This window comes from Malurus melanocephalus, unplaced genomic scaffold (assembly GCF_030028575.1).
Source record: "Malurus melanocephalus ecotype Western Australia unplaced genomic scaffold, MMel_1.1 scaffold_12, whole genome shotgun sequence".
In the NCBI taxonomy this organism is placed as follows: Eukaryota; Metazoa; Chordata; class Aves; order Passeriformes; family Maluridae; genus Malurus; species Malurus melanocephalus.
Window position 1 is genome coordinate 1,320,673 of NW_026623244.1, and position 18,371 is coordinate 1,339,043.

Below are 18,371 nucleotides of genomic sequence, written 5' to 3' on the forward strand. Positions count from 1 at the left end.
TTAGACACTGAAATGACAAAGTGCTATCTCAGGCCAGCAGAGACATACTGCACAGAGACAGTGTTTAGTTTTATCATACAAGCAGTGTTTAGCTGTCATCTGTCATACAGGCTTAGGGGAAAAGGCCTCCACAGCTGGAACAGCTGCAATAGCTGGAACTGCAAGATTAGCACAATGAATTGTTATACTTTTACCAGATCACTCAATTCACATCCAAAACTTACCCTCAGCTCCAAATGCACTTTTTTTGTCAAGCTATAGCTTTATGAATGAAGAGGAATTAGCTTTCAGCATTACAGCTCAAGGTTTGAACAGTTCAAATTAGTTGGCTGAATATTTTTGAGAAAGGTATTAAGAAAGCTGCAAAGATTAATTTCCTCTCCCAACATATTCTCTCTCCCTTTTTAAAAAGACACATTACTTACAGATTTAAAAAAAAAAAAAAAAAAAAGCAATTACATTAGACAAACTAAGGAAAATGCAATTATATGTGACATTAAGTATCAGTTAGGAAAATGCATTTTTAAAAAAGCTGCATAGATACCCTAATGGTTTAAACCCTAATGGTTTAAATCAAAAAGCTAAAATCTTTGCTCACGTAAAGAATTATTTGAAATGTCTCTCAAAAGAATACACTGCTCCATTAGTGGTGGGTTATTATTCTCTAAGGCCCTGTCTATGCTAAAAATGTCTGCAACTAACTATAGCTGCATAATAAATTCAGTATACATTCAATTATTAAAGTTATTTATACCTTTATTAGAAGTAAAGGAAAATCAAAGTCTTTTTAATTGGAACCAATGTTTCCAGACTCTGCTTTCCACACMCTCAAGACTTAGCAAAAGCAAGATAAATTTCCTAGTGCAAAGCAGCAACATTTACCTCCTTAAAGCAACAGCCAAATCAATCATCACAACAGCTATTATTGTGAATACTCTAYATTTTTTTAATATAGAGGCCTATCTTTGCAGTGTCAGCATCTGAACTAAACATACCCATAACATAAACACCACTTGCAATTGTCAGAGTTTTCATATTTCCTTGGGTTTTTATGGGTAATGTGGCCCTTCTTGCCTGTGTTAGGAACAATATTTCAGCTTAGCAGAACTAAAGAAACTTTATAGCACAGAATGTATTTTTCCACTGGTCRTTCTGTCCTGTAGCAGTCTCCATTTTTCTCAGTCTGGGCAACAAAAGCCAGACTAATCCCTTTTAAATTTATTCCTACCCTTGCAGGCTCTCCTGATGCCAACATGGATATAAAGTGGATATAAAGTGTCCAAAAGCACATTATGTGTCAGATTTTGTCCTTTCTGTTCGCCTGTGGCAATGTCTTCCCCTCCAAGAGCTCCTGCTAAGGTGCTTCAGGTGAAAGCAACAGGTTATCCCACACTCAACACTGGGAAAATACAAATAACGTGCAGAGCCTCTGTGCGACTTTGTCACTCAACACCTCATCGAGACCCGGGGAAGCCTGAAATGCTGAACTCTCAGAGACCTCATTTCACTTGGCGTCTGCCTGTTCTGACTGACTCGGTGTCTGCCATCCGCTGCTCAGCCCAAACACCCCGTGCCGACCGTGAGGGCAGGCGGGTTCTGCCTTCCCCAGCTCAGGGGCACAAAGTCTCCACTGCTGACGGTCAAACACAAAGAGAAGAGAGAATCCCACTGCATTTGCTCGGCCAAGAGGAGCTCTGGCTTGCTGTAATATCCAGCAGCCTCCTCACAGCCACGACAGGCAGCCCTGGAGGACAGACAGACCCTCCAGCACAAGGAGCTGCCTGGGGCTCTGGGATAACTTTAGGGTGCCTGTTGCATCTGGAAAAACACTTCCCTCCAGAGGTGCTAAGGCAAWGCAGGGATTAATTAAAATGGCAAGAGATGAGTTCTTTATTAAACTGCTTTCACATTTTCAGCTGTRTTACAAAGCTTCCTGCAGCTGCCATAGAGACAACAGCTACAGACAATAAAACTTTATGAGCAATTTAAATTCTCTCTCCCCTTAGGAGATGGGAAAAAAMAAGGACAACTGACTGTTTGCAGGTCTTGTGTATCTTGCCTTCATTAAGTAGGACTCTGTTTAAGCACTTATTATGCTTTTCCATCAGATAGTCACAGACTTCCACAGAAAGGATTAATTGTTTATAGCTTCCACTTTCAACAATGCCCTATAAAAATACACTGCAGTCATATCTGATTATCCAATTTTGTTTAGTGCGAAGCACTCCTGGCACATCAGTCTGCTTATTTGCATGTGTCAGAATAGCAACAAAATGGATTCCTGTGGGCAATGGAAAATAAGCTTGGCACTTGGAAAATAAAATAGTAATAACCACACAGTAAAACTGCAGATGCATGCAGTAAATTAGATTTATCATCAGTCTTATACCATTCACACCTGAAATTTGCCCATAAATTTACCTCGTTTGAGGCTTATTTAATGTTTCTTCTGAAGCTGGCCTGGAGCTAGAGATTCAATCTAGGTGTAAGAACTGACAGGAGAGAAGAAAGAAAAACGTTTCTTTTTTTCCCTACAAAATGTGCGACTTCCTCGTCAAATAGACACTAGYTTGAGACATAAGATGGGTACATTTCCATCCAGGATCAGTTCACACTTCAACTTTGATACTTTGCAAACACAAAATGAGGATGATCTGGCGAAAGAAAAGATTTCTCAAACATGTAATATAATGTACAGAACTCACCAGGACCTGTACATATATTTATGAGTATATATATTTATATATTTCGGGCAAATCTGCTACATGCACATTCAATACACATACATTTGAAATYTTCCCATCTTTCAAGGTCTTACTACTTTTTCACATATTTTATATTTACAAGATGTGGTGAGAYAGAGCTTTCAACAGGTGCCTCTCAGTGCCAATCCAAATAATATTATCCTTGGTTTTCAGAGCCTGGGCTGGTAAAAGACAAAGAATACTTTGAAACACTGCATGAATGAAAGTACTGATGGATGGGAGAAGAGTGTGAACAGAGTAATAAACAGCAAAGGGGTGTGAGTGCTGATCACACTAAAAAAGAATGGGGCCAAGRAAAATGAGCAGGCTGTACCTCAAATTACCCCACTGAAAACACAGGATGAGTAGTGAGGTGTGCTGGAATCATAACTGCTTTGCCRTCCACTTTTCTGTACTTTCAGTGCACGTGCATTGTGCTTTGAAAGAAAAGAGGTAGGTGATAGGACTGGATGATCTTCACGGGGCCTTTCCCATCTTAAGCACTCTGCACTGCTCTGCTGCAATGTCACTGCCCAAAAAACGAGGTGATTTTCAAACAGGCAAAAAAGAAAAAAAAAAAAAAAGGTGGAATTTTCAAATAGGCACCACCTACAGCAGGCAAACCTGTAACCCCCCCCACCAAAGGTTAAGGAAAATGCTGAGAACACTCATTATGCTGCACTGCACACATGACTGAGGGAAGCTGCCACCCTTGGTGTCCTGCACTGAATTCATGCCAAGCACTGGTGCCAGGACCACTATCCCAGGGCTTGAAAGAAGCAGGTTAATGTGAGACAACACCACCTGGTTCCCATGAGCTGCCATCCTTCCTCCATGGCTCTGAAGACTCTGAAGGATTTAAACAGCTGGGCCTTTCCTTTTCTTTTTTTGATGMTTTATTATAGCAGCAAGGCAGCAGATTGCTTATATTCCATTTTTCTCGGACTCTTTTTAAAAGTGTGAATGAGCATGTGTGTATGTTGAAGTGATAACATAAGGACAAGCCACATTTTAAGTAAATATTGCTTTAAATTACCCTGGAATGTAAAAGTGCACTTGTGCAAAATGAGCTGSCCAAAAAGGAAAGCGGAGCTGCAAACCATCATGCCTGCAAGCTGAGCATGCCGGCAGGAGAGYTGCTGAATAAGGGCATGTTTACAGGTCATGTAAGCCTGCACCTAGGCTGAAACTCATGTTTTGAAACACAGAACATGCATGTACTACACTGCCACAGCCTCCTCTGTGTGAGCCCCTACACTGCGGCAGAAAAAAAACAGCAGAAACCCTGTGGTCAGAGGAGATTCGATTTCTGGGTGAATTTAAACCTTTTTATCTCTATAATGTGGGTAGAGGAGAGCAAGGAGCAGCCTCTCACCTGTGGCTGAGTGTCAGCACTGTGAGCCTCATCACTGAAGCCATCTCAAGGCGGATTTAAACCTGTCCCTCTTTCTGACTCCAGCAGTGATAGGCAAAGCGTGGTCCCAGCTCTGTGCAAACTCCCCTTGGCTGCTGTGCAGTGGCCATGCAAGCYTTTTTCACCTGGCTCATTTCAAACTCCATGTGGCAAAGAAGCTGCTTAAAGGGCTCTGCCTTTGAACATACAGCAAGGACAGTCAGACCCAGGAACATCTGTGACAGCCACACACACCTGTGCAGTGACAGCAGTACTGACACGTGGGTAATTGTCAGTAAGGCTGATGCTCTGGGTAAAGCCATAAGCAGAAGGAAATGAAAAATTAAGGTACAAACCAGCTGGTTTCAGTGATGCCAGAATGTTGTGCAATGCCTGTGATGCAGATAGAGGAGAGGCACGACTGAGCTGGGTARCAAGGCTGATAGCAGGTGACACCTTTTGCTCTGGCAATTTAACTCTCASAGGCTTTGGGCCCCCCTTCATTCAAGTCTTTATTAAATCTGTAAGACATGACTTAATCATTGCCCTGTTTTCCTGACCTCCTTATTTGGGCTGGAACTGATTTGCCAGTGTAGTGCACAAAAACAAAATAAAAATGTGCAGTTTTGGATGTTGTCACTTCTGGGAACATAAATGCACACTGTCTATTTCCCTGCAGAGCTGGGATCCTGTAGTGACACAAGACTTAATGCTGCAGGTCTTTCCTTTGGCAAGACTGATTTTGGAAGTGAAGTTACATTACTGGGAGTAGGGAGTGACTAATTCTGCAATAAACAGAAAGACACCAGAAATGGTAAAGCTTTTGGTCAGATTCTTACACATAAAAGCAAATGGAGACTGTGCTGAGATGCAGTTTGACCCGGTAACCCTACAGGCATTGAGAAAATAGTGAGACATAAGAACAAGGAACATGTTTGGGGTTAGGGAACAATAAATCACTGAACTGGAATCTGAAATGCTAGGCTCTTCTATTCAACATACCACTCCAGCATCCCCAGCCTCCATCACATGCCCTGCGTGCCATACCAGGCTGAATTCAACCATATGTTTGTAGCTACACTATGAAATTCATTTGTCAAGTCCCAGGAGTTTTTGGCAAGTTGTTCTGTGCTGTATGTGTGGTCTGCTACACTAAAGCAGGCACAGAGAGCACAGTTACGGGTATGTCTATAGGATCCAGAGGCAACACAGCTGATGATTTCTCTTCTCTGACTTTTAATGCTGTTTAATAATGAATGGAGATGGATAGGACTCGGGTGGAAGCTGTTTCAGCACAGTTGCAGGCTCAAAGCCTGCTGAAGGCTGCTGGAACAAGCTATAAATACGTATCTGAACTCCAAGCCAACTGTGTAAACTCAGAAGCTGCTTGCTTCATTCAGGGACTTCAAACCCACCAGAGAGTCAGGAGCCTCTTGGACCAGAGGTAAGTAGAGGCTGGCAGAAGTCACATTTTCCTTGTGAGAGGGGATGTGGAAGATGCTGGGACAATGCAGGGGCGGATGACGGATAGGAAATGATTTCTCGGGTGTTTTGAAAGGAAACACATAATCCAGAGTTATGGACCCTCATTAATCAGGCAGAGTAGTCCTGAGATGCCAAATCTCACAAGAACAGCTGTAGGACTTGGAGTCATTTGTAAGCTCTTCCTAACTGAACCCTTGGCATGACATTTGCCCAGATTCTCCATCCCAATTCAAATATCACCACCTCGGTCTATGAACAGTTGCCTAGTGGCTCTAATTCAAGCTGATTCACAGCAAAAGATAAATCTTTCTTCACCTAAAAAAAGCTGCTGAGAAATTCTTCAATTCCTCTGCCTTGTGCAATCTCAGGCCAGGAGTTTTTGCAACAAGGTCAGTCTCATTTCTTCATCTCCTGAACTTAAGTCCCTCTTCCTTGCTGTGTAGATGCCTACAGATAGTCCTGCCATCTCATTTTTTAATACAGCACAGACTGCAGAAAGGAGGCAGAACTGTCAGAAAGAAGTTTAATTTAAGTTTTTGACATATAGTATGAAGCTGTCACTTTAGCAGAGATTAACAGACTGCCTGACAGGAAAAAAAACCAGGATCTCTCTCAGCCTCAGCTCATCTCATCTTCAGAGGGAACTGAAGGTCAGCAGGTACCATCTAACCTTTTCCATGGTAAAACGAAGGCCCAAGAAACTACTGTTACRTGGAGAAGTGCTGGAATTTGCCTCCCAGTGACACTGCAAAGCCAGCTCCAAGGCTGCATGCTGACACTTCTGGTCCACCAATTTYGCTGCACTTCAATCCTCAGAGATTCTTTTCAGTTCTTTTAAGATGTGTAAACCCAAATAGCCCAAACCTTGGCAGTCTGCACATCTGGGACCATGACTGAATCCTCATGAATGCCAAACTGTCTTCATTTCAGCTGAAGATGGCAGAAGACACTTGGCACTCCTCATCCTCCAACCCTAAATGTATATCCAACCTTAAGGATCCAGAGGACAAATCAAACTCCTCTGTGAAAGCAACATCCTGGAAAAACCAGCCACAGATTCTCTCAGGTAATTTGGAAGAAAGCCATATTTCAAATCTGTCCATTAAACCTGACACAAAATCATAAAAGTGCCATCCAAGAAGGATTTAATCATAGAACGTAAAATGCACTTCCCTACTTTGGCACAGGGAAAGCAGATGAGATAAAAATAAAATCCTATAAGGTATATAGCACAGTCCAGGGTGTTCTCTGATAGAGCTGCACCTCTGAGCAGAAATCCACTTAGGTAGAGATGGCTTTTAGAGCTATATTGTAGCAACTGTTTCCCACCTCCCACTGAGGTTATATTTACATGCTGAGATTCAAACACCCACTGATCCAGGCTGAGGTCCTGAGATGCTCTGGGGAGGAACAAGAGCTGTTTCCCTGTACTGGTCCCAGCACAGCAAGGGCACTCAGTGCCAGGCTGGCCCTTTGCCAGGGATGGCTCAGCATCACCCCCAGGTACTCACCTAGGAGCTGCACCCCGCGGGTGAGCCCGTAGACATCGATCAACGCCCAGAGGGGCTCTGCCGTCCTCACCCCGCTGAAGAAGAGCATCGCAGCAGAGTCGTTCACCCGGTAGAAAACCCGTCCCTTCTTGTCCACCCAGAAGGCTATGATGTTCCCCTCGTTTGCAAACTCTTCTGGCAGAGCCTTGGCCCAAAACCCACTTTGGGAAACCAAGTCAGGGCACGCATACTTTGGCAGAGTGTCGGGGTTAATCCTCGACGGATCCTTGGAGGTAAAGCCGAGCCGAAGAGCCCCACTCCAGCAGCACTGCTTTTTAGTGATCTGCAAAGACAACAGCAGCAATAACAGCACTGGGCACATGGACATTGACCTACATGCCACAGGCTTTATGCATCCAACACTGGTGACCAGCAGATGACCCCACCAGATTTAGGAAACATTTCACCCACCAAACACTGCTGTGGGATTTTTCAGCTGCACACAGCAATGCTGCTGCATGCTGAGAATATGATGCCCATATTTAAAACCAAATAAATCAAATCAAATCTATGTGGATAGGTGAAATGTAATTACAGCTGCATGATGATTCACTTCTATTTCTAGGGTAATTCCTTTTGGCCTAAGAACAATCCTCTCAAAAATATGCCAAAAACGACCACAAGACCTTTTATCTCAGCACCTGCAGCAGCAGAGCTCTTCCCACATAGTGCTTGGATTATGGGGTCTCTCATGACCTGAGGGAAAAGCACAGACTCCAGAATCACAGTTACCACCACAGGGTTTTCTGAGTTTCCCAGGCAAGTAAAAGACAGTCTTTGCCTTGTTTAACTTGTCATATTGGATGACATATTGAAATCACAGCCTTGCAGCAGAGAACTTGTGTGTGGGAAAGCACAATAYAGAGTATTTGAATTTGTTAAACACACAATTGGGAAGCAACAATAGATGTTCTTTTATRACTGGGGAAAACCTACTTATTTCAGCTATGAATGGTGTTTTGCAAAGTTATGTTATACATAACTGCACCCCAACCTGTCATTATGCAATTACTCACTGTGTCTGGGGTCACAAACATCTGCTATGGTTTTTGGAAAGGTTCAYGTGCCATATCCATCCTTCTGCCCCTGACAGACAGCAGAGCAAAGGATCACAGATACCTCCAGAGTCATTAGCTTCTTCTCACAAGAACTGAGCCCTGGCCAACAGGGGATCTGAGGGGAGAAGGCACCATATCCTAAACACATGCAACACATCAAAAACACTACCCAGTTTAAAGGTCTGGTTCTTTTTTCCCCATGGAACAAGGGGTCTTCCAGATTTAGTAGGGTCCTCAGTCAGAGATGGTGTCCTTGGTGAAGCTTTTCCTCTCCTTTTATTATTTGAGTAAGAAGCTGCTGGGAATTKTTCCTCTCAACAGGATTTAGCCTGTCAGCATCCAGAATATGAATGAAAGACCWAAGGATGCTGGAACCAACCTTGATGTGGGGCCAAGACAGTCCCTGCATGCCAGCAGACACATAATTGCTGTATCTGTTCACACAYTGAACCTGCAGCAAACACAAGAGCACTTGAGATTGTCCTCTTCCATCAATGCTTTAGCAGCCTCAAGCAATTCCATTGCTGCCCAGAGGAAAGAGCAGAAACATGGGCAGGTACCCCTATCAGCTGTCACACAAAACTTGCTGCCTTTCTGTAATGTCACACTCTGACAAAGCACTAATGGCTCAGATGAATGGCAGTGACAGAGACTGAACTGTCCAGGACTGCAGGACTTTGTCCTCAAAAGCCTGGCAGCCCCTCGTGTCCAAGCTTGGAAGCACAGAATTTTCACTGAGGGATTCTACGAGACATTTTCTTTGGACTTTGAATTTTCTGCTAATCACATTTCTAAGTACTGTGTTTTTCTTTGCATATTCCTCTTCAAGGGAAATCTGGAATGCGTGCCTGTGGGGTCACAATAATCTCACAACAAAAACATTGTTCAAAGCCCAGAGATTTCTGTTTTATAATTAAAGTATCAGAGAAAATAAGTCAGAGCTCAGAGAAAAGTTATCAACAGACAGTTTTTCAGTTAAGGGAGCGCTGGTCTTTATCCCTACTCAGTCCATCYRGRCACCTAAAYGGTTTACAYGAAACACTTGAGCACTGACCTCAGKCCCAGGAACCATGGGAAGCTCCTGCTTGTGGGGTGGACATTGGGATGACACTAAAAAGGACTGAAGCAGATTTGCTATTTTATATAGCTGGCCAGTAYGGACTGGCCTCATGCATGTCCCCAGTAGAAGTGGGGTTAACAGGGTATGCACATGATACAATACACACACTCCAAGAAGAAGCCTGGGTTATTTTTGCAGCAAATTTACTGCAAGCCCTAAAAGCTTTTGGGTCTAAGATAAATATGGCCTCATTGTCATTTGTACAATTCAGTCTCTTGCCAATACTTCACAGCAATCACAGGCAGTGTGAAGTAAATATTCATATGGTAATTGAGGCTGCACATGTTCCATGTATTAATCAGCACCTATAAACAGTTCTCAATACAGTCTGACCACAGGCAAACTAATATCCAAATTAAAATCAAGTATAAAGCCTGCCAAGAACTAGACACAGCTGGACAAAGGGTACACAGTTTTGCTAAAAAAGGCCATGGTTAATGATGGACCAAATTCTCTTTTCAGCAGCCACTGCTAGCAGAAAAGCCTGKGAGGTCCACCGGGTACCAGAAGGGGAGGAAAAGACAGAATCCACATCGAAACTGCTAAACCATCACTACTTTCACAGATTCAGGCTCCTGATCTTCACTGCCTTGTGCCATCTTTGAGAACTTCACTTCCTAGCAATGCCCTCAATTACATGGACGAAACCATACAGGAACATTTATTTCTGAGGCTGCTTGACAGCTGTATTCCCATATTCCCAGAGCTGAAAAAAAATCTCCAAATAAAACCTGAGATACAACAGCTAWTAAACAGAATGAAATCTCCTTTCTTCTTTCCTCAGTTTTCCAAAGGGAGTTTAGACTTTACAGGGCCTGGATGACTGGGTTCATGGGTCAGTCTGTGGCTGGTAAGAAGGTCAAGGATGCAGCCCTCCACAGGCACAAACAACAGCGAGGCAGTTACAGGATGGATTTATCACACAAAAGCAAGGATGTTTCCCTGTTTCATCCCTCCCTAGAGCACAAGTTCTGCTAAAGCCTGTTGATCACTCCCATGAGACCTTCCCACTGGAGTCAGCAGGAGCTCTGCTCATAAATCTCTTGCGCAGATTTGCATGTATATCCTTCACATACGTTATGCAAGCTAAAATCCCTAAACACACAGATAAACAAGTGTGAATTTCCAGAGACAGCTACCTTGTTTCAGAATGAGGAAGAAATAACCCAGAACCTTTGCCTAAACCACTAAATCTGCTCAAATCTTTGATGGTGTCTTCAAAAGTGAAATGCTGCTTTCATCTCCTCACAGATTATTTGTCGCAGTTCCTTGTCCAAACTGCTAGCCARCATGGGAAAAAATCTCATTAGGCTACGTGAGGGATTCCTGCAGGGCTTCCAGCCTGGTTAGAAGCAGTAAGAGCTCCACAGGGAGCATAACAAACCTGTAGTGAGGATTTTCTAACACTGGGCCTGAGCCTGAAATCACTGAAATCTCCATGTATTTCCAAAAGGAGGCATCTTCCTCATTCCTTGCTCCTTTGCTGGTGGTTAGGGAAGAGGCAGGGAATGCTGATATGCTACTGTAGGATCCAGCACTCTGGGGCAACAGCAAGATCATTCAAACTGGGTATCTGTATGCTGATAAACCTCCTGGAAAGCTCTTTCTGTGTAAATGAAGGATTTGCAGTGAGATCATTCATGTGTGCCACAAAATTAAGTGGCCAAAGAAGATGGCCCACTGGAAGGCATGAGCTCAGCTAAGAACAGAGAAATACAGTCCCACAATCTGGAGGGCATAAAGATTGGAAAGCATCTGTGGATGACGTTTCAAGGGTCCCAAGCTCCTTGAGGTGCTGATAACCTGAGAAGTGCCTCAGTTCCTAAGGAGAAGAGGAGTTTTTCCATCAGAAAACAGCTCCTGGTGAACACGAAGGCATGTTTTATCAGAGGAGCCGCATTTCCTACACCAGCTGTAGCATGAGAGGTACAAACTGCATCCTCTAGGCTACCACAAACACAGAGGAAGTGAAATCAGCCTGTGCCAGTGAGAAAAATGTGATGCCTGCAATGTTCTCTCCTCTGACCTTAAGGCTGTCAGGTGACTGATTCAACAAAGCAGTCAGCAGACCAACAGAAAGGTCCTTTTCTTGGACAGCAAGTGTGACCACTGCTCCTTTCATCCTTTCCTCCAAACTCTTTTGTTTTTCTGCCAAGCATGTGAGCAAGAACCTTCACTTCCAGGTCCTTTTTGACCTCTTACCTCCTGGCTGTCTCACCCTGGTRAGACCAGCCCTCATTGCTGCCYTGTTTAGAGGAACAGAAGTGCTTGSTGTGGAATGGAACAMCTTCACTAACTCCTCATCCTCCCTCAGCCTGCCCAGGAAAGCTCCTTTGCAGGATGGGAGCAAAGCCTAAAGGACACATTTTCTAGAGAGAGATACTGAGGCTGCTGCCTTTCAGAATAATCAATAYATCCCTTTTTTCCTGCTGTTTTCAACTCGATCTCGGCTTAATCTGCTGTACTTTTCTAACATCAGTGTAAGTATTTTTGGAACATGGATTTCCCCTTTTTTCTCAGTTTCTACTGCAGTCTATGGCTCTAAGAACTGCAGTGATAAAAGCAGAAGTACCASTGAAGATTGCAGATCTTTAAGGCCTGGTCTGACTACTGTGCTTTTCAAGGAAGGGCTAAAGATCTGCTGCAAGCACCAAAGCTCAGTACAACCCAACATCCATCCACAACAGCTCCCATGGCAAAAAGGGAAGGGAATTTACTCACCTTAAGCCTGACTTGTTCATAAATAACAATGGGCCTGTTGCTGAAGGTGATGGCATTGCAGAAGCTAGCCTGGCGCTTCACCGCCTTCTGTGTTGTGTCCATGATGATCTGGGATCCCTTCGTGTGRGGATGGAAAAGCAGAGGGCTGATGGACAGAGTTCCACATTGTGGGATGGGGAGACAGTGCTTCTGCTTGTGGTGGCATCGGTGGGAGGAAGTTGAAAATGACCCACCAATGGAATCTGAAAGCAGAATGGGGAAAAGAGGGTATCAAATCGGCTGTAAGTAATACGGAAATTTTCAAAGTAAAAAAAAAAAAATAGAGCAGAAGTACTTCAGATAGAAAGTATAGCTAAAACAAAAAAAAAAGTTAGCCAAATCCTTAAACTGTAAACTGAGGGATTTTAGAGCATCTTCAGCAACAAAAGTGTGCAAGGATACTGAAGACTCCTGTCTCGACATTCCAACAGTACAGAGCATGACACTGAGACTGCACTAAAATCACAGGCCATTCTGAGGCCACAGACCAGGAGAAAATACAGGAATTGGTTCCAAAACTGGAGCAAAGCACTTGTGAAGTTGCTGTATCAAAGCTGTCACTCAYAGAGAACAATCTTCCACTTCCAGTGGACACCTACACAACTTGACCATTTCTCTCACACTTCCTCTCAACAACTCCTCTGATCTTCACCTCCATGTGACTCTGGGTGCCCTATCCACCCAAGCCATGTGCCAATTCAGACACACACATTGCTAATTTCTGCTCAAGCACCACTCAGCAGTAACCCACCTGGATTTCCCCACCAACTCCCATCCATTCTCCTCTCCATGGATAAGAACCTCAGCTGAGATCCCACGTGTCACAGGCATTGATCAGCACACTGTGGTTACAGTGAGGAAAGGTAAGAGGGGAAAAGGTATGAAGGACAGAAGAGATCACATCTTTCTGCAGTCAAGACTCTATGGAGAGACTTGAGGCAGGATCAGCAGAGCCACAGCAGCAGCTTTGTTCCTGAATGAATGGACAGACACCTTTCTTTTCAACAGGGAGCCTGCAGCAGCTCCAGCTGAAAACAACCACTCTACTCAACACACGTCATCTGCTTCCTTTTCCTTGTATGCACACACACTACATTATACACATATGTTTGGGAGGAAACACTCCTAGATTTGGAAACTGAGTACCAAGAGAATACAGGACTATTCTGTGACAGGCTCAAGGACACTACAAAAGCAAATATGACCTTAAGGATGTGCCAGTTTGCGCGGTAGAGATGCATGACTAAATAGACTCTTCAAACAAACTACAGAAACAAATTATGTATATTCTTAACACAAACTGCTTGCTGTTACGTCTTTCTATAGCTACTAAAAAATAATGTTTGCACCTCTAATATAACTCTTGGTTTTGCAATTAAAAGCCCAGACTGTCTTCCTTCCAGCCTTTTGGGTAGTCTTAGCTTGCAGCTACACAAAGCTGTAACAGCACATCWTCAGGGTGAGTGTAACTATCAGCAGAATTTAAAATGCTGGCTTCTGACAARAATATTATAATTCAAGTTCAGCAGCTGTCACTCTGACCTTCTCCTCTCATCTCCTTGCTRGTTTTTCTTCTCTCATTTTCAGCAACAGTGCTGTTGAGCAGGGAGATCATACAGCAGGGCTGTTACCTTTAAACACGGTGATTAATGCTTTATGGGGGAGATTAACCAACTGGGAGGTTTTTGATGCTAAAAATTACGTAGAATACGTAAACTTCCTCCTCCTGTTCCTCACACATGGAGGAGGAAAAATAAGGTGCAGATACCGAGAAAAGTAGAGGTTAACCTGAGCAGGCAGGTCACAGAGGGAAACCTTTAGGAGGAACAGACTGCACGAAAGGGGAGCTTGACAAGGGGAAGGTCAGGGTGCAGAAGCTCACATGAGCCTGGCCTTTTCCCTTTGGAAAGGTCACTGCTGACCTGGGGTGGTGCACCCTGGTTTTCCCCACAAACCAGACTGGGTGTTCAGAAGACAATACAAGCTGYAGCAGCCCCACAGACAGAAACTTCTCAGGGTACTGCCTAAAACCTGTTTAATTYGAGACTATTTCATGCCCCAAAGAACAGGAGGTTGAATCCCTTCCAGCGTCACCAGAGTTTTGCAAACCAGGTATGTTCTTTACTATCATCCCTTTGAAACTGCTGATAAAGTGTGATAAAAATCACAAGAGCAAGATCATGCCTGTCTGCAAACAGCCTTTGTGTTGAGGGGCTGCAGATCCAGAGGTGCACCATGGACCCCTGCACAGCTTTCCAGCTTTCATGCTAGAACAGCAGTTGCTGACTCCTTAGGTCTGACTTCACCTCTCCATTCATGCCCAGTTATTGATGCTGTTTGAATGATTTCACCCTGCACTGGCTCTGAACCCTCAACACAACCTCCCCATAACACCATAATCCCTGCCAAGAGGGCAGCAAAAGCAGTAAAGYACCACTTGCTCCCCCGAGCCTCAAGACCATGGACTGGATTTCTGAAAGCTTCAGAGAGCCAAGATGAAGGAGATGCTGCCATGAACCACTCTGCCTTCATTGTCCCACTCCTGAGTGCACCCTTTTTGGAGCTGTTTGGTAAAGCAGGGTATTTCCCCAAAGGTGTCACACTCCTCCTCCCCTGTGCATCAGATGTCCCTGGTGTCCTGGCTCTCAAGGCCTGAACAAAATCCTGTATACAACACATGACACCCAAGGCAACACTGGGAGTTCTCAGCATAGAAAAATGCAGCTCAAAGCCTGTTAGGGGTTTTCACCCAAAGTGTTCACGCTCTGCAAACATCAGACATAATTTTAAAGGCTTGGGATTTCTTAGATGCTGCAAGGAATGTCTGGATTTATATTTTTAAAAAATACATTCTTGCCAGTTGAAAATATCTCAATAGGCACTTATGAGAATACTGTAAAAAATCATTTCAGATTGAAAACTGACTGCAAGGTATTTAAGATAAATTTCTTACAGCATATGAAATAAATACCGTTCAGAATTGAAAGAAACAGAAAAGAAGAATTTATAATAGAGCCCAAAGACTGACATGCTGTAGCAAACAGAAATGACATATCCTTGTCTGCCTGGGGAGGAGGAGAGGACTGGGGTGGGGACAGAGGTACCTGTGCTGCAGACAGTGAAATGAGGGTGAAGAGCAAACACCACACTATGAAAGGAGAAGAGTGTTTCAGAATTATTWCATTATCCAAAGAGGCTGACACACAGTGCTTTACATGGCATGTGGCCTTACCGGATAAGCACTTTAAGGGAAGGATTTTGGGAAGGAAGAAGAGGAAACCATGTGTAGGTGTGGGGAAGCCCTGCCCAGGGATGCCTGCACAGTGCAGCAGAAAAGGCCTGTCCCTGAAGGAGAATCCACACAGCCTTTCCAAAGCTGGTAGTTATTACAGGGCAGCAGCACAGGGAGAAAAAAAATCAACTGAGATGAACACTTGTAATCATCACCGTTTCTTGAGCTGGACCCATACTTTTGAAAATTATCAGTGAAAAACAGCCTAACTAGTTACACTGATCCTTTATACTTTTTAACAAAAAGCTCAGAAGAAGAAAACATAATTAAATTTTTGCGCCAGGCTCTGCAAAAGGATTCTTAAAAGAACACTCTGAGATACAGTTTACTAAAAATAAACATTAGCTTAACACCAGTGGAAACTTGAAAGGGGTTGCAAACCTTGTTTTCTCACATGCAGTCTGACCCAGGGCAAGTGCAGAGAAGAAAGAGAACCATAAATTAATGCAAATCTTCACTGCCTTTAAAAACATGTTTGCCGTTCTTGAGGGAGTAAGTAATAATGTCTCTCCAGTTTGTGTCCAACTCTCCCTGTGGCTGTAGGATGACAAGGACCCTGTCAGATTGCTGTCACCACAGTAAAATACTCATCTTTGCTTGGCAAGATGACCACAAAGCAAAGCAAAGCTTTGCTCCTCCACAAGAACAGACTGTAGCTTTGCAAGTGTTGGGGCATTCAATGATAAAGATGCAAAGAGTTAATTCTAGAGTGTTAAATCCAAATGAAGGAGCATCTTGGGTTAAACTTCAGTGAATTGGGGAAATATCTACAAGGTGGATCTCAGCCAGCTGGTCAGATATAGCACTCCCATCCAAGACTCCAAAAGAAGTCAAAGCCAAAACRTAACTTATTTTCATCTGTGCTATTTTAGAGGTGACAAGCTGTATCAAGAGAGTGGGTTCGTGCATAGTGTAACATTTTCCATTTAAATTGCAAACTACGAGACAAGAGGCAGGTGCAGACAAACCACATGGACATGAAAGGAGATAATTGTTGTTTTTTTTTTTTTTTTTTTTTTTTTTTTTGAACTAAAATGCAAAGTTGTCTAAATTGTCTTTGCAGTTAGAGATATGAAAGACAACACAGGTGGTTTTACAGTATCAGTGAGAAGCTCTCCCCCACCCAGTATAAAACACAGCAAACAGAAGCTGGAGTTGTTTGCAGGACGATCTGCAATGGATCCATCTTTCAAACCTGACTGATCACTGGTAGGAAGGGCTTAATTTGTGAGCAGCCCTTGAAGTGAAGCAGCTGATTTTTCATTTCAGACCCTTTTCTTATTGTTGAAGAATAGATGAGATCAGGTAGAAAGGTGTGAATATAGTATAAGCTGTCAAAAAAAAATCCCTTTCCCTTATAAATGAATTTTTAAATTTCATACTTCAGTTATGATGCTGTGCAATCTTTAACCATCTCCTGGTCCCTAATTCGGCACTGTTTACTCAGTGTCTGTCAGTCATTCCCAAAAATTCAGTCACTGTTGTGACACACCAMGGAGACCCCGTCACGGCTCCACTTTCCATGGGCTCTGCTCACCCTTCCCAAATCCCTCCTAGCCTTCTCCCCGTGCAAATCCCCCGAGCCCCTGCGGACCATAAGCCCCCTAAGCACATAAGAACAGCAGAGCATAAGTAAGCAGCCATATGCTCCCGTCTGCCAGGTATGAGAGAGGGGGCGAGCAGCCCCCCTGGAAGGTGCTGGGCAGGGGAATTGCCCCGGGAGCTGCACCCTCGGCTGCAGACAGATCCACGGGAGGGAGACTGACATCCCTGCAYCAGCAGCAGCCACTCCTCCTACACTCGCTTCCAGCAGCTCCTCTGATTCACAGGCAGCAACAACTTSCATGTGCTGTATAATTACGTTTTTGACAGCAGGGAGGCACTTCTGACCTTATTCTCTTTGCATCTTGGTGATAGTGCATCTTTATTATTCTCACTATGGCTTACTTAGGATCAATTATTATTGCAGGTTGATGCTGTGAGTAGGAAATGAGAAGATCAAAGTAAAAAAAGAGTGCCCTAGAAGCATATAAGATTTCTTTCTTGATTTATAACAGTTTTGCACTGCTGTGATCAGTTCAGCTCTATCAGCAGTCTAATGAAAAAATGTAATAATATATTTATGTCTTCTGACAAAAGAAACCAAGATTAAGTTTAGTTATGTTTATGATTTAGGGATGTTTTGAAAAATTCTGTTTATCCTTCTGTTGCAGTTTGGTAATATCTCCTTTTCTAATATCTGATGCTTCAAGAGCAAGAGAAACAGCTTGCCCAGAGTGATGGCTGATCTGTCTGTTCTGCAGATGGTGGGACATAAGGAAGAAAAAAAACCCAGAACTTTCCATGCTCTGTCCTGTTGATAATCCTTATCTTCTCAAAGATAAGCTGATACACTGTTGGCCATAAGATTACAAAGACTTTATAAGTTATGTTTGCTTTTCTGACTCAAGGCTTTAATGAACCCATTTCTTGCCATAGCTCCTTTTCCAGAAACTGTCCAGTTGGGAAAAGCCATTGGAGTCTCCCACCTACTGCAATTCTAGTAACTCATTTTCTCAGTACAAGTCAGAACCACGCACAGAATACGGTTACACATTCATTAACATTACAGAATTCCTTCTAATATATAATCTCCYAAACTAAGCCCAAGTAGTCATTGCAGATATTCAACTCAGAGCAGAGTAGAGAGGGCACAATCCCTCTCTACACAGGGGACAGTGCAAATACAAATGTTGCAACCACTTTGTACCAAAGCCTCACAGACACAAGTCTGGGGTTCCCACTGTGGCTGCCTTCATTGCTGCTTTTCCCCCTCCCCTCCTGCAATGCTGGGCACAGCTGTAATGAACAGAAAAACTGCTGCCCCAGAGGCAGCCCCATCTCACTGTCAGCAGAGCAGTCACTCTCAGAGGGTTCATGACAGTTCATACTAAAAAAAAAAAAAAAAAAAAAAAAAAAAAAAAAAAAAA

The 18,371-nt window shown here is 43.5% G+C and overlaps 1 protein-coding gene across 2 annotated transcripts in view; it reads right to left on the reverse strand.

The window, feature by feature from the left end:
• The window catches only part of NEURL1 (neuralized E3 ubiquitin protein ligase 1), a 137,055-nt gene that overhangs the window by 44,182 nt on the left and 74,502 nt on the right, over nucleotides 1-18,371 (reverse strand). For both annotated transcript variants that reach the window (XM_057379523.1, XM_057379531.1), the window contains exons 2-3: nucleotides 12,072-12,313; nucleotides 7,134-7,455 (exon numbers count right to left, since the gene is read on the reverse strand). In XM_057379523.1, the coding sequence (XP_057235506.1) occupies nucleotides 7,134-7,455; nucleotides 12,072-12,313 (564 nt within the window). The remainder of the gene's footprint in view (nucleotides 1-7,133; nucleotides 7,456-12,071; nucleotides 12,314-18,371) is intronic.